Source organism: Lepisosteus oculatus, chromosome 11 (genome assembly GCF_040954835.1).
Source record: "Lepisosteus oculatus isolate fLepOcu1 chromosome 11, fLepOcu1.hap2, whole genome shotgun sequence".
In the NCBI taxonomy this organism is placed as follows: domain Eukaryota; kingdom Metazoa; phylum Chordata; class Actinopteri; order Semionotiformes; family Lepisosteidae; genus Lepisosteus; species Lepisosteus oculatus.
The window spans coordinates 37463397-37476367 of NC_090706.1; the positions used below are offsets into that span (position 1 = coordinate 37463397).

Below are 12971 nucleotides of genomic sequence, written 5' to 3' on the forward strand. Positions count from 1 at the left end.
TTTAGTTTGAATTACTATACATACCTTTCAGAAATTTAATATATACATAAGGCCAAGTAAATACTTGAATGCACTTAGAAACGAATTTTCAAAATTCTACCCACAAATCCATAGTATTGTCCAAAAAAGTACAGAAAACCTCCTTAAGCCGGTGATTTTCGACTTTCACAAAACTTTTGACAACATGTAATTTACATTGACAGAAGAGGAAAAATTATAACAATAAAAAAGAATTATACAATTGCATAAGCGCTGTGGCGTTTCATAAATACAGCATTTCTGAATTACATAAAGGCAAGGAAATAAACATCTGAATTAAGAAATAACATTCACAAATACCAAAAATCTGTTCTCAGTTCTTCAGAACAAAATAAATCTCACATTCATTACACAGAACTGCTATGAATGAGTTCAAGACTAAAAATTATCATACTGAAAAATACTTGGCTTTTAAACAGGATGGAAAATGTTTTTTTCCATTTAGGAAATGTATCTGCTTCTCTGACAAGTTGCCCCTTAATATTTAGCTACCTTTCCGTCAGGCTGATAGAGGAGGAAATCGGATACAGTATGTGTTTATGAAGAAATAATATGCTTTATACTGATAATTTTGGTAACGAATCCACATTGATTATTCTGTAGTTTGAATACAGGGTTTCACGGTCTAAACCTTCAAGCCACTGCTTTTGAGGCTAACTGCTTTTTCAGTTTTTCTAGGGGTAGTGGTGTATGGGGTTCTTAGACAGCCTACTGAAATAGCAAGACAGATGTGTTTCAGCACTTCCTTTTTCATGTTTCAGTGCTCTCTTCAGTTATTGAAAATCCAGCAGATCTAAGTGGTAAGAAAATAACATTGCTTGGTATAATGGAAATGAGTTTTCTTAATTTGGTTGTGCATTTGTGTGTGTTATGGAGACTTGCAGTACTTAATCCTAGGGCTTCAGTCATGAGCTCACAAATTAATACAGACCTGCAGTGTTTTCACCAAACTAAATGAAACCTCACCAATGATTTCTTAGCAGAGCTGAGAAAATGGAAGAAGTTCTTTATATGGAATGGTATCTGGTTAAAAAATTATTGTCGTGCCATTCTTGACATAAAACAGGGTAGTGGCTTTGAACACCTATTATATAATCATTTAGATTTTTTCTTCACTAATAGTGTTTAATAAAACACTGAGTGATCTCACATTAATAATGTCAAACAGCCTTTTTTTTTGCTATATCTAAATCAGGAGTCTTCAGTTCTGGTCCTGGAGGATTGGTCTTTTTTGCAGGTTTTGCATCTCTCTTTGATGAACCAGCTCCTGAAGCAGTAGGAGTAATTGTTAAATTGTCTAATTAAGCCAATAATGAGTTGAGTTGGAAAGAGAATATGCCGACAAACCAGTCCTTCAAGACCAGGAATAGAGATCTCTGCTTTAAATGAATAAATAACCTCCGTAGAATGCTACATTTGAAAGATGTTGAAATATTCCATATAGAGATTAAATATTCAAATGATTGACACAGAACAGTCAATCACTGAAACAGAATAAATTAGTCTTCAGAGCACATGTTTCTAATAAATTTCAGACTAATGCACAACTGAATATGCAACGAAAACACATTTTGCTCCAATCACTAGGATATACTGTCGTTTTTCATGACTTTTTTTCCCTATAGTAAACACCTAGATAATTTATTCAGGTTACATTTGTCAGATATTTAAAACAAATCCTTTGCTTTGAAGTACTCCACTGCAAAATTAAAAAGTTTAATGTAATACATGGAGTACTATTTTATTGTATTGCATGGTCATTTGTATTTTATTATCCTTATTTTTTAGCCTAACAATGACAGACACTACCATGTATCATTCACATGTGGTGTTTATCATTTAAAAATGTTATTCCTATTAATTTGTTAGAAAATGACAAACACAGTATAACTATATGACAGACAAACTTTAGAAAAGATAGTAGAGGTGACCACAATAGTGTATAATGAATCACTGGAAACTGCAATTAGTCATAAGATGTTTTTGTTTAGAAAAGGTTATATATAATAAAACTTTGGTTACCAACTTTGCTCATACATGTACTGTGATAGTATACTTCTATTTTTTAAAAAAGCATTTTGTTATTTACACAGCTCATTAAAAGAAAATGCTTATACGTATGCACAGCAATTAAATTTTACAAATATGATTAATGGCAACACCAAACTTTGAGCAGAGAGGACTTACTTAAACCCTGCTCTGGCAGAAGTCTGTAAAATGATGCATCTGGTACCTTCTCTTGCAAAGATTATTTTGACAGAGTTCCAAAACCATCAGCATTTTTTTTTCACAAGATAGAAAAGATTTTCTTCAACACTAGAGAGCTGTGATTTACAAATAGCATTTAAAAACAAAAAATAAATCAAAACATATGGTATGATTTAAACAAAAAAAAACTTCTGCTGGAATCCTGCTCCTCTTTATTAATTTTCAGATGAAATATGAACAAGGTATGAATCCATAAGATTAGGGAACAGTTGCATTTGTAGAACAGGGCGGATATAAGTTTTCCTGTCCATAATACAATTTAGAATCACGTTAAAAATCTGTAAGAATGGTAAGAAATTGTTCATCACTAAAAATACAGAATAGCAACACAGAGATAAAATAGTAAAATAATTCATAGTGATATGTTTGCTTTAAGACAATTACAATTTCCAACCATTTCAACACAATTTTCTCCCTCTTTTGGCTTGTGAAACCCAGCTGGACCAAAAGAAATCCACTACTCCTATATGCAAGTAAATTCAAACAATAATGCAGAAATAAACAACCTACTATTATGTAAATAGGTCTAGAAAGGAGTGTTAGCTTTAAGGGATTTGGCTCAAGACTGCAGATGTAAAATTTAATATTTTCATAAAGTTTTGTTCGTGATTGACTGTAGTGCTTAACCCTTTTCAGCTTTCAGAGAGAAGGAGAGAGAAAACATTGCTACGTCCTTTGAGGGAAATAGAGATAGCGTACGAGCTTTAAAAATCAAAAGTAAAAAACAAAGTATCTGTTTTACATTTTATAACTTCACTGGCATCCAAAATTGCTGCAATACCAACATTTGCTTTGAATCCTTAAATAGTACATTTTTCCACTTAATTCCCTTTGTTCCCAATGCTTTAAATTAAAGCTTATCATACATCACCAGTCACACTATCAGTGAATGCTTTAACCTACTGAAAGTTTGGGATAAAAATAGAGATTATACTAGCTCATTCAATGAAGTAAAAAAATGAACACTCTGCTGTGGGCTGTTTTCAGGCCGTCACAGATGGACAGTAATCTCACATATGGCACACAAAGTGCAGAGAGCTGCTTGCTGTCGGTTGCCTCTGTAGGCAACACAGCTTCTCAAAGAGAAACCTTTCAGACTCTGCCAAACAAGAGAATTTTCCATAGCAGAGGCCATACCCTGTCTGGCCACATGAAAGTTAGTGAATATGTCAAAACAAGACAGCTTCTTTTCCCTGACATCGGATCTCTTCTGACCCCATTTTTACTCGATAGGATAAACAGAATTTTGGCAATTCGTTTACCCATCCATCTACTGTAGGAGTTACTGCCTGCTGATGTTTTATCATAGAGTGATTCTGTTGTTCGGGAAGATGTGAAAGATATTCAGTGGTAGTGGTACAGTATTAAGCTACTAACAAGCGGCTTAGAATAATTGTGGCAGCAACAGAAACTGAATATCCAATCCAGTCCAGCTGAGTATATCCAATGTGTCATCACTGCCATTACTTTATAAGTTCTCTCAACTCATACACAAAAGGCACAATCTATTAAAAGTGTAAAGGACTAATCTTTTAGAACGTGGATTTAAAGCGGAAATGGACTCGGAGGTCCTGCAAGAGGACTGTGGGTGTTTCATTACTTAACACTGATTGTTTAAATAGAGGTCTGATGGCTATGGTTACCTTCAATCAAATATTCCCAGTGCATTTTCTTGCAAGTTCCCTTACAAAAGTGTGTGCCCTAACAGTGCTGAAGTTGAAGTATTGAAGTTCAGCCTATAGTATCGTAGAGTATCTTTTGTCCGAGAGAATGTGTGTGCGTAGTTATCAAAAAAGGAGGGTGCTGGAAAAACGTACACAACCTCCCCAAACAGCACATTCTTAAGATACAAAGCTTTTAGTCTGTTTTTACTATTTTACTGTAGTTTGTATTTTCCAGAGGTGGCTGATGAAAAATATTGAATCTCAGGGGTATGCTCACACTCATACGGATGCGCACAGAACATTAATGTGCCCTTCTCCAACAGGAAAAGCAGAGCTAGGTTACTATAAACAGGACCCCGAAATGTTTAGCTGCAGCAGAGACACAATTTCCTTCCTTCGGGTTTGTAAAAGATTAAACAAATCTTACATACTTTGACAGCAGTTCATGTATCTTCTGTACAAATCAAAAGTAGCCCATTATATAAAATAATTGCAAAGCATATGGGCTAAGATTAGCTATACTTCTAATGACATAAGAAGCACATGAAAGAGATTATAGGTTTGCACAGAATTATTAATGAAAAAAGTGGCAGGTTGCTGGTGGCAGGCAGCCAGACTGCAAACCATTACTTCAAATAACCACCATTCAACAGCAAGGGCACTAAAGCTGCTTGTAATTATTTCCCTGCATTGTGTTTTAATTAATATTTTCTACCACTAATGTATTTGCTTAAATGTCATTTAATTAAATAAAAACAGCTGCAACAAAGAAACATAGCATTGTTCAAATTAAATAATGACAAGACGAGTGCTTTTCATCTGAATGTTTTGTCAGATCTGTTTCAGGCTTTGTGCTGCTATTCATTGTTTTTAAGGATACGACTAGAATCGCTTCATTAGCAAACATCCATAACCCTTTTCTTTTCCACCCATAGCCTCTACTTAACAAATTATGCACATTACTGTTTGTCTTTTGTTCCAGGCACAATGCAGTAGATGGATGATAAAGTAACAACAATATTAAATTTAAATCTAAATGCTGGCATTAGAGAACAGACTAGATTGCCATCAAGCATTAATTCCATGACAGAGGCTGAGGGAGAAGAACAGGTACTATATTCTAGGTATTGGATTTTTGGAAAAGGATTCTGAGATTTGTCAATACCCTCCTGATATTTACAGAGAGATGCCATAGCTTCCTATTTAAATGTTTTAGCAATTTCTTTCCAAGAGATCATTGCTTTTTACAAACAAATTGAAGCCAACTCCCTATAGAATTCCAGAGAGTTGCCAGGCTCTCATTGTCCTCACATTGGAAGAAAGAAGAGAAACAGAATCGATAAATATTAAATACCTTCCATGTATATCTATATCTAATTATTTTTTTTGCAAAACTCAAATATTAAAAATGGTGCTTAAATTTGTTAATTTTAGTAAAAAATGAACCTACAGCTAAGGGAGAAGTCAAACATATTACAAATCCTTTACAGCAGAGTTGTTAGGCTGCAGAATCTTGCAGGATTCACAGCTCCTCAAGGCATTGAGATTAAAAAGTGAGGCTGCCACTGGCTATTGGTTTTAGAAATCTCAACACAAATGCCTCTGCTGAAAGCAAAACTCAACTCAACCACTCCTCACGCTGCAAAACATTACTTTCACTTTCATGTGGTTCTTAACAGAGATGGATATTATGCTCAAGAGATCTACTTCTTGATCAGGTGATACTATTGTTCAGTATTGTTAACTAAGCTCCATTTTCTGGTGAAAAGTGTACAAATCTTCCTGCTGTGTGAAATTTATCTTGAATTTGTGTGTTAATTCCTTAGGTTTAAAGCAAATGGAAAAAAAGTCGCATATTGTTCCAAGGGATGATCATGCTTAATTAACAACACAGTCTACATTGTGAGGCTTGGTGGTGCTGTTTTGAATCGTGTGGGTTTTAGGCTGGATTCGGTTCTTACAGGAGATAGGCCCTGTCCTCTGCTTGCCAGGATGGTAGGAACTTTCTCCCTCTGCCCCCAAACCCAGGCAAAAGACACAAAGCCCAGGCTTAATCTCTCCGGGTGTCTTATATAAAAATTAACACTCTCCATCCGTCACCAGAAAGATCATGGCCTCCTGCTTGCCTATCTGTGCCATCACAGCTGCCAACTGGTTCAGGTTCCCACTGTGGAAGTGCTGAGCCTCCCACAGGTCCAGGATCACTGATGTTGGACTTGCTTTTGACGCAAAGAAGCTGAGGTGCCTGTGAGGCAGAGAAAAAACAACAAGTTAGACGCTTTTAAAAGACCATTATCGTGAATTCCCAGTCTGAAGTCAATATGGTGTTACTCCAAGGCCTCGGTGGTGCTTTCATTGCAAATTTTGTTTGTGTCCCTCTCGACAGCTAGACTGCATTAGCATCCTAATGCACTGAAATTTACAAAAAATGATTCTGACATATCCTGCGGATGTCATTAGAAGGAATGTTAAGGTACTGAAGAACATAATTGACAATTAAAAAAAGAGAGTCGGGGTCTAGCTGCCTTGCACGCTTTGTATCCCATATGTTAGAGAACATAACATACTATTAAAATTAAACAAAAGAAAAACCTGAAAATGAGAAGACAAGGGCTTGGGGAACAGGACAAATGACTGCTTCTAAATGATGCACCAATTTGATTCATCTGCCATGATATTCAGGTACACTGGAACCTTTTTATATTGCTAGCTTAGATCTTTTGAACACACACCTGATCGATATCAATAAAACAGTGACCCCAGCCAGCAGCTCATTTGATGCTTTGGAAATGAAACTCCCTGGTATCTTAAGAGATACTTTCTGACATCACTGAACCAGGACTAGCGAGGTCTGTTGGATCTAATGGCCTTTTCCTGTTCATAAAATGTCTAAAGCTCTTTCATTGTTTCAATGCGATTTGCTCTGACTTTGCTTCAGTACGAAAAAATAAAATGGAAAAAAGTCAGACTAGCCAGAATTTGTGTTTTATTTACACAAAAGAAAAATGAATGAACTTTTCCCTCTTTTACAAACATGCTGTATTTACTGTGGGGGGGGGGGGGGGGACTCAACACAGTTATTCCATTACATTCTCAGCAGCTCCAAGCCTGGCAACCCCACAAGATAACTCTAAAACTAAGCACTCAAACAACACTAAATCTGCCCTGCTGCTTGGCAAATCTGGATCCTCTACTGGAGTCTAAAGCACTCTGAGGGCATTTTCTTTTAGATTTTACACATTGGCAGGGAAGAGTCAGGCACCATATCTCATCTTTCTTATTTATCACCTTCACGTTGTACATCCTCACCTTACTGTTTCTTCCTCATACAGCAAGCATCGTGGATGCTTTTGAAGAAAATATTCAGGGCACACTCTTTACTGGTTTCGATTTTTAAAATATTTTAATACCTTATTTCTTTAAAACAGAGCATGTGAGGGATGGAGGGGCTTTCACAAGCAAATCTGATCAGCATAGTGAATACAGAGTGCTGTAGACTACCAAGAAAAAGGAAACTGCTTGTCCCACCCCTTTAAAGAGCGGCATGCTTGATGCGGCACAAGAAAGTTCTTGACCTTAGTTTACTTATGTCTTTGGATCATTTTAATCACATTTCCCAGCTGTGGTGGTCTAGAAATGCAACGTCATACAGGGTGAAAAGAACTGTAACCACCCTGTAAATACTGCATTTGTGTAATGTGAAACAGGAGACAAGATAGACAATGTACATCTGATTACACATGCAGGAACATTTTTTTTAATCTGAAAAGTAATGTGGTTCAAATCTAAAGCAATGAAATGTAGGCTGAGAAGGTCTTTAAATGTCATATCTCTAGCTGGAACATCAGGGCTTTGCTGATAGTACTCCCACAGCAGAACTGTTTAATCCTTCACAAGCCTAATTATCCAGACCTCTGTACTTAAGAAGATATGTTTTGGAGGCCACAAGCTTAGAAACATGTAGTAAGGCCTTCAGCAAAACCAGAAATAGGATTTAACTGGAGCATAATGGGAATCTTACAGCTACCTGTCGGCATATCCACTAACTCTTGATACACTACGCGACGCATAAGTAACAAACTTTTTATTTTTCCAAGAAACGCATTTAACCAACTGCGTACTGTTTTTGGGTTACCACATTTACATTTCTGACTCTTTTTTTGATTAAACTTATCACAATATCATTGCTCACATCTCACAAATCAGTTATCTTCTTTTTATTCTGAAATTCTTAAAATAATAATAATAATAATTCACTTGCATTTTTCCTTTCTGGGTTAAAGAATCCCACAACTAACACCAGGTTGAGATATGGTGACCATTTTGCACCAGCAGCCTCAGTACACAGAAGATCAGGTGGAGAAGGGAGAAATTTACCAAGTAATAATTCATCATTTACATTAAGAGAAAAAATTCTGAAGGTTTTAGATTTTCTACCAACATTGGAATTTAGCCAAGACATGGAGGGATAACACCCCTACTGTTACAAACAGTGCCTACAGGTACCTTGGATATAACCAAGGTAGTCAAGACCTCAGATCACATTTCATGTGATGGATGGTACCTGCTACAGCAGAGTGTCTCCAGTCTCCTTACTGGAACACTGGAATGGAAATTCTGGTCCAAAAATGAAGAGGGTCTCCTACTGTTCATCAAAACTAACAACATCTCCTATCAGAGTATTGACCTGGCCAAGCTGCACTTTGTTTCTCAGATCCAAACACTTCAGGCTACAAGGTAGTAACATTGCTGCCACATATTATACACAACTGCATTCTCAACACTGTCTTCTTACAGTATGTAAGAAGTGAACTCTTACAGTAAGAAGCAACAGACTGCAATGGGTTTAGGTTTGCATCTGATAGTTTTAAGGGATTTTAAAATGAAACTGATGGATAAGAAGCGTGGAGCCACTCTTTTTTCCCCAACAGTACACTGGGAGGCACTCAAAACCCATGTGAAGCAGTTGGATGGCTGATCTGTACCTGTCAAGCTGGAGCCTCTGTGCCAGCAATCGCCAATCGGCTCCATGTGGGCAGGGGGCATCCAGACTGCTGCAGATCTTCTGTCGGATCAGGTAAGGGATTTGAAATGCACTGGGGCCGGCAAGGGCAGGAGCGCTATTGTCCAAACCAAGGAGGTCAGCGTCCACGGGCCTGCTGTCCTGTAGACGTAGAGATTCAGAGAGGGAGAGAAAGATGAAATAGCAGGCTAAGAACGTATATATGCCCTTTTGTATGACTTTATTACGAGCGCTCAGTCCTGGATAGTTAAACTTCAACTGTTACAAAAAGGCAAGAATTACAGTTAGGCACAATCAGTCCTTAGGGACAGGCATGACAATTTACTAGTATCCTGTACAGTGTATTTTTTTAAATATTTGAAAATTTGATTTTTACAGGCCACCTACTCTACCACATCAACTCTTCCTCCTGAAAATTTCCGCAAGGTTTTGGTATCTGATATTTTAAATTAAAAATACACCATGCTGGGAATACCCCTGCCACATTTCTTTAAAAAGTCCATTTCAGAAGAGGTCGCAACTAAGTGGCCGTGTAACAAATCTCAGGTGTTGCTGTTTTGTGCAGTCTTGTAACAGTCAAATGGACGTGCAGTAACCCAGGAACCCTGCAGTAACACTGCAAAATTCACCGTTTACTGCAACAGAGTCACAGTAAAGCAGTAAATCAGAGGACTGACAATGTAGGAAATAACAGGACAAGGAAAAAGAAGTTAATTATTCATTTTTAAACCCTGGAGGATATTAATTTTCCAATCTTAGATGTAAAATAAATAAGTACAGAGACTAAAAGACCAGAAGGTTAAATAGCTTTTTTACTAATGAAGCTGGGGGAAAGCAGGAAATCGGAATTCCGCAGTGCTGTGTTATTGATTGGCACAGACACACAGCCGAAGGAGGCTTGTATCTGGATAAAGCTCATTTTGGGGAAGAAAACTGTTGCCGTCAATCAAAGGCTGTTTGGCTTTTGGAGGGGGAAAAAAAAAACGCTATCCAAAGCAAACCACCCCCGGCAGACACCGGGCGAGGTTGTAGCTGAGCTGTATCAGCTAGGACAGTGACAGCAACTGAAGGACAGTTTCATCAGCCCACTCGTTGAAGCAGCAGGATGCCTGAGGTGAGGAGAGGCAGCTAGACAGCAGCTTTCATCATACTTCCAGTGTGAAATGATGAGATCTTCAGAAACGGTATTACATTTCCTATTAATCGAATTATGATATCACATCCACTTATCTGTATTCAGTATATCTTTTATCTCTATATTCATTATATAATTAGATCTATCACTTCTGTCTACCGCCCATCAATCAACACCAAAATATATTTTAGATACATTTATTTCTCCTCTAGCTAAGGAAACCTGCAATTTCCAAACTATTTCCAGCTGGAAGCCAGATCAAAATAAAGAAAATTGAATCCAGGTCAAAGTTGGGGGCTGGCAGCTACAATTCTGACGCAAGCTAATGCTAACAGAACCTTTAAAATGTCTGTGGGCGATTTATACTGCGCAGAAAAACAATCTTAAATTGTACAGTTTCACCTTTGATGTGAGTGAATGGTGTCCGTGCTGAGTAATAACAATGTAATTACTTAGTAATGACTCGATAGCAGTAAATAACCATCGACTTTTTAAACAGAACATGTCTGGGCTCTCATACTATAAAGCAGTCAATGTTTTAGAACCCCAATAAGCCACTCTCTTAATGGAAGGTATTTTTATTTTGCTATTTTTTGGGGGAGACAAATTACATAGCACAGCAGTACTCAGCACTCACGGTGCTTCACGAGTTACATTTCATTGGAAGCAGAAACAGCACATCCTACTCTTTCAGATATCCTGGGGTGGACTGAGATGATGATATAATGTAATCCCATACATGCAAAAGTGAAATATTTTTAGCATGAAGCACACTGACTATGCTGACATAAGGAATTGTAGTTTAAGGGTTCCAATCAAGGACATTTTATATAGTGGAAATTATTGTTTGTAAAAACAAGCAGGCATAAGGAAAAAGATGTTATCACCTCAGTCAATTTGCAAAAATAGAACATTGTTTTTTTGTGTGCAAATCTTAGTCCACCTTACATTGGTACAGGGGACATCACCTTGTGTGGATTCAGCCTCTTTTTTAAATTTCTGACTGCAGCAAACTGGCAGTTTTTCTGAAGCATCATTCATAATTGTGCCGACACCTATTTTTATAGCCGCTGTTCCACTGGTTGGATTTTCTCTCAGCTGTAAGCCATTACATGCTGAAAGGTATCTGGCGTTGGCGAAATGGAAAAAAAAGTTAAACACGATAATTCTCTCCACATTCTCCTTAATGCACCAGTGGTGATTTATTGAAATCCTACACTTTGCAACCTCACAGCATTTATATCTGTTTTGTCATGTCTAGGATTTAATTACATCACCAGTGGAGCATCAAGAAAGAATAAGCTATTGCCGTTTGCACTAGAACGAGAATCTGGGAGTTTTAACAGAGAGATTATCTGGCCTAAACCCTATTACTAACACAGGGATCGCAGTCACTGAGCTCTACATGATGTCTTATTGTTTCTATTTTCAGAAATTATGTCAGAGTCCTTTTTATACAACCAAATACAACAACTGTATATTTTTTGTGGATGTCTTTAAAGTCTGCTCTTTCATGGAACACCTCATGTGGGGTTTTGCTGTGTCCAATTTGGGCTTGGAAGAAAAAAAACAAATACCCTTGTCCTCTCATAAAAAGACTCCGGTTTCACTACGTCCTTGTCGTGTGAGTACACGTCATGCTGATTTAATCGTACAGGTTAGAACTCGAACGGACTTCAGGCATCCGTTCGAAAAGAAACGGAAACGCCTTCAAGCAGGCATCCGCATCCCTCCGTTACCTTGGCGACGTTGAAGTCAATGCTGAAGCTCTGCCCCTCCCCCTCCACCTGCCACACGCAGAGCCGACACATCAGGTCGCACGTGTTGAGGCTGAGTCGCTCCAGGGTGAAGGTGCAGTGCAAGCTTCTCTGGAAGCCATTCCAGATGTGATAGAAGGGGATTTCCTTCAGAAGAAACGCATGAGGTAGAACTTAGACACAGCCTGAAGCACCATCCACTGCAGCTTCAGATCAAGGGTTCTCCATGCGGACACTGCACATGACGTTTGCTGGTTGGACATTAGTAATCCATAGTGTCTTGCAAGAAATAAAACTGTTCCAGGGGATTGTTTTTGTGCACCAGGAGTGCTCTATCATAACTTACAGGGAAATGGGGTAAAGGAATAGTGTGAGGGGAAACCTGAGAGAAATGTTTATTGTCTCAAAAAGCCTGATCATTGGGAACAGTTAGCACAACTGCAATCCACACTATACACTACAGACATCGAAGGGAATTATTGTTTTAAAATGTTCTACCCAAATGTCAGATTTGTATTTCATATTTTACATTTAAATTGGGAATTGCTAATTCACTGGAATGAGGCTCAAATATTCAAAGATAAAGATACAGAATTCTAAGTAATTTCTCATTTTTTGGGGCACCTGTCTGCTTCCAAGCCCCAGACGTTGATAACAGGTACGAGAGCTGTTGGCCCTTTAGCAATAAGAAATGGAGAATGTCATCTTCAGAGGGAGTAAAGATATGATGCATATTTCATGTTTTCCAACTTTACCCACCTGCACTAACTTGGATTGGAATGATGCAAATTACACTAAATTTAGAGATTAAGGTCAGCACTTGTGTCCTTTGTTAGGAATGAGACACTCAGCTCAAATCATCTTTAATTACAGAAACTCTTCACTGAGTGAGGCATTATGACACGCCGAGTGTCATACAGGTTTTTCCATTAAGTCTACGCTAGTTTTATTAGTAAGTGAGAATGAGACAGTGATCATTAGTACTATTGTTTTGAAGTGTTGAAAGAGACCCGACACCACTGAGTGAAGCGATTACCTCCAAGATGACAAAAAGGCTTGATGAAAGCTGAAAAGATGCAGATTTG

The 12971-nt window shown here is 37.8% G+C and overlaps 1 protein-coding gene across 2 annotated transcripts in view; it reads right to left on the reverse strand.

Annotated features, from left to right (window-relative positions):
- unc5a (unc-5 netrin receptor A) overlaps positions 1-12971 on the reverse strand; it is a 194511-nt gene continuing 181540 nt past the window's right edge. For both annotated transcript variants that reach the window (XM_015350036.2, XM_015350034.2), the window contains 3 exons: positions 11869-12033; positions 8957-9135; positions 1-6216 (listed from right to left, as the gene is read on the reverse strand). In XM_015350036.2, the coding sequence (XP_015205522.1) occupies positions 6051-6216; positions 8957-9135; positions 11869-12033 (510 nt within the window). In that variant the 3' untranslated portion in view covers positions 1-6050. The remainder of the gene's footprint in view (positions 6217-8956; positions 9136-11868; positions 12034-12971) is intronic.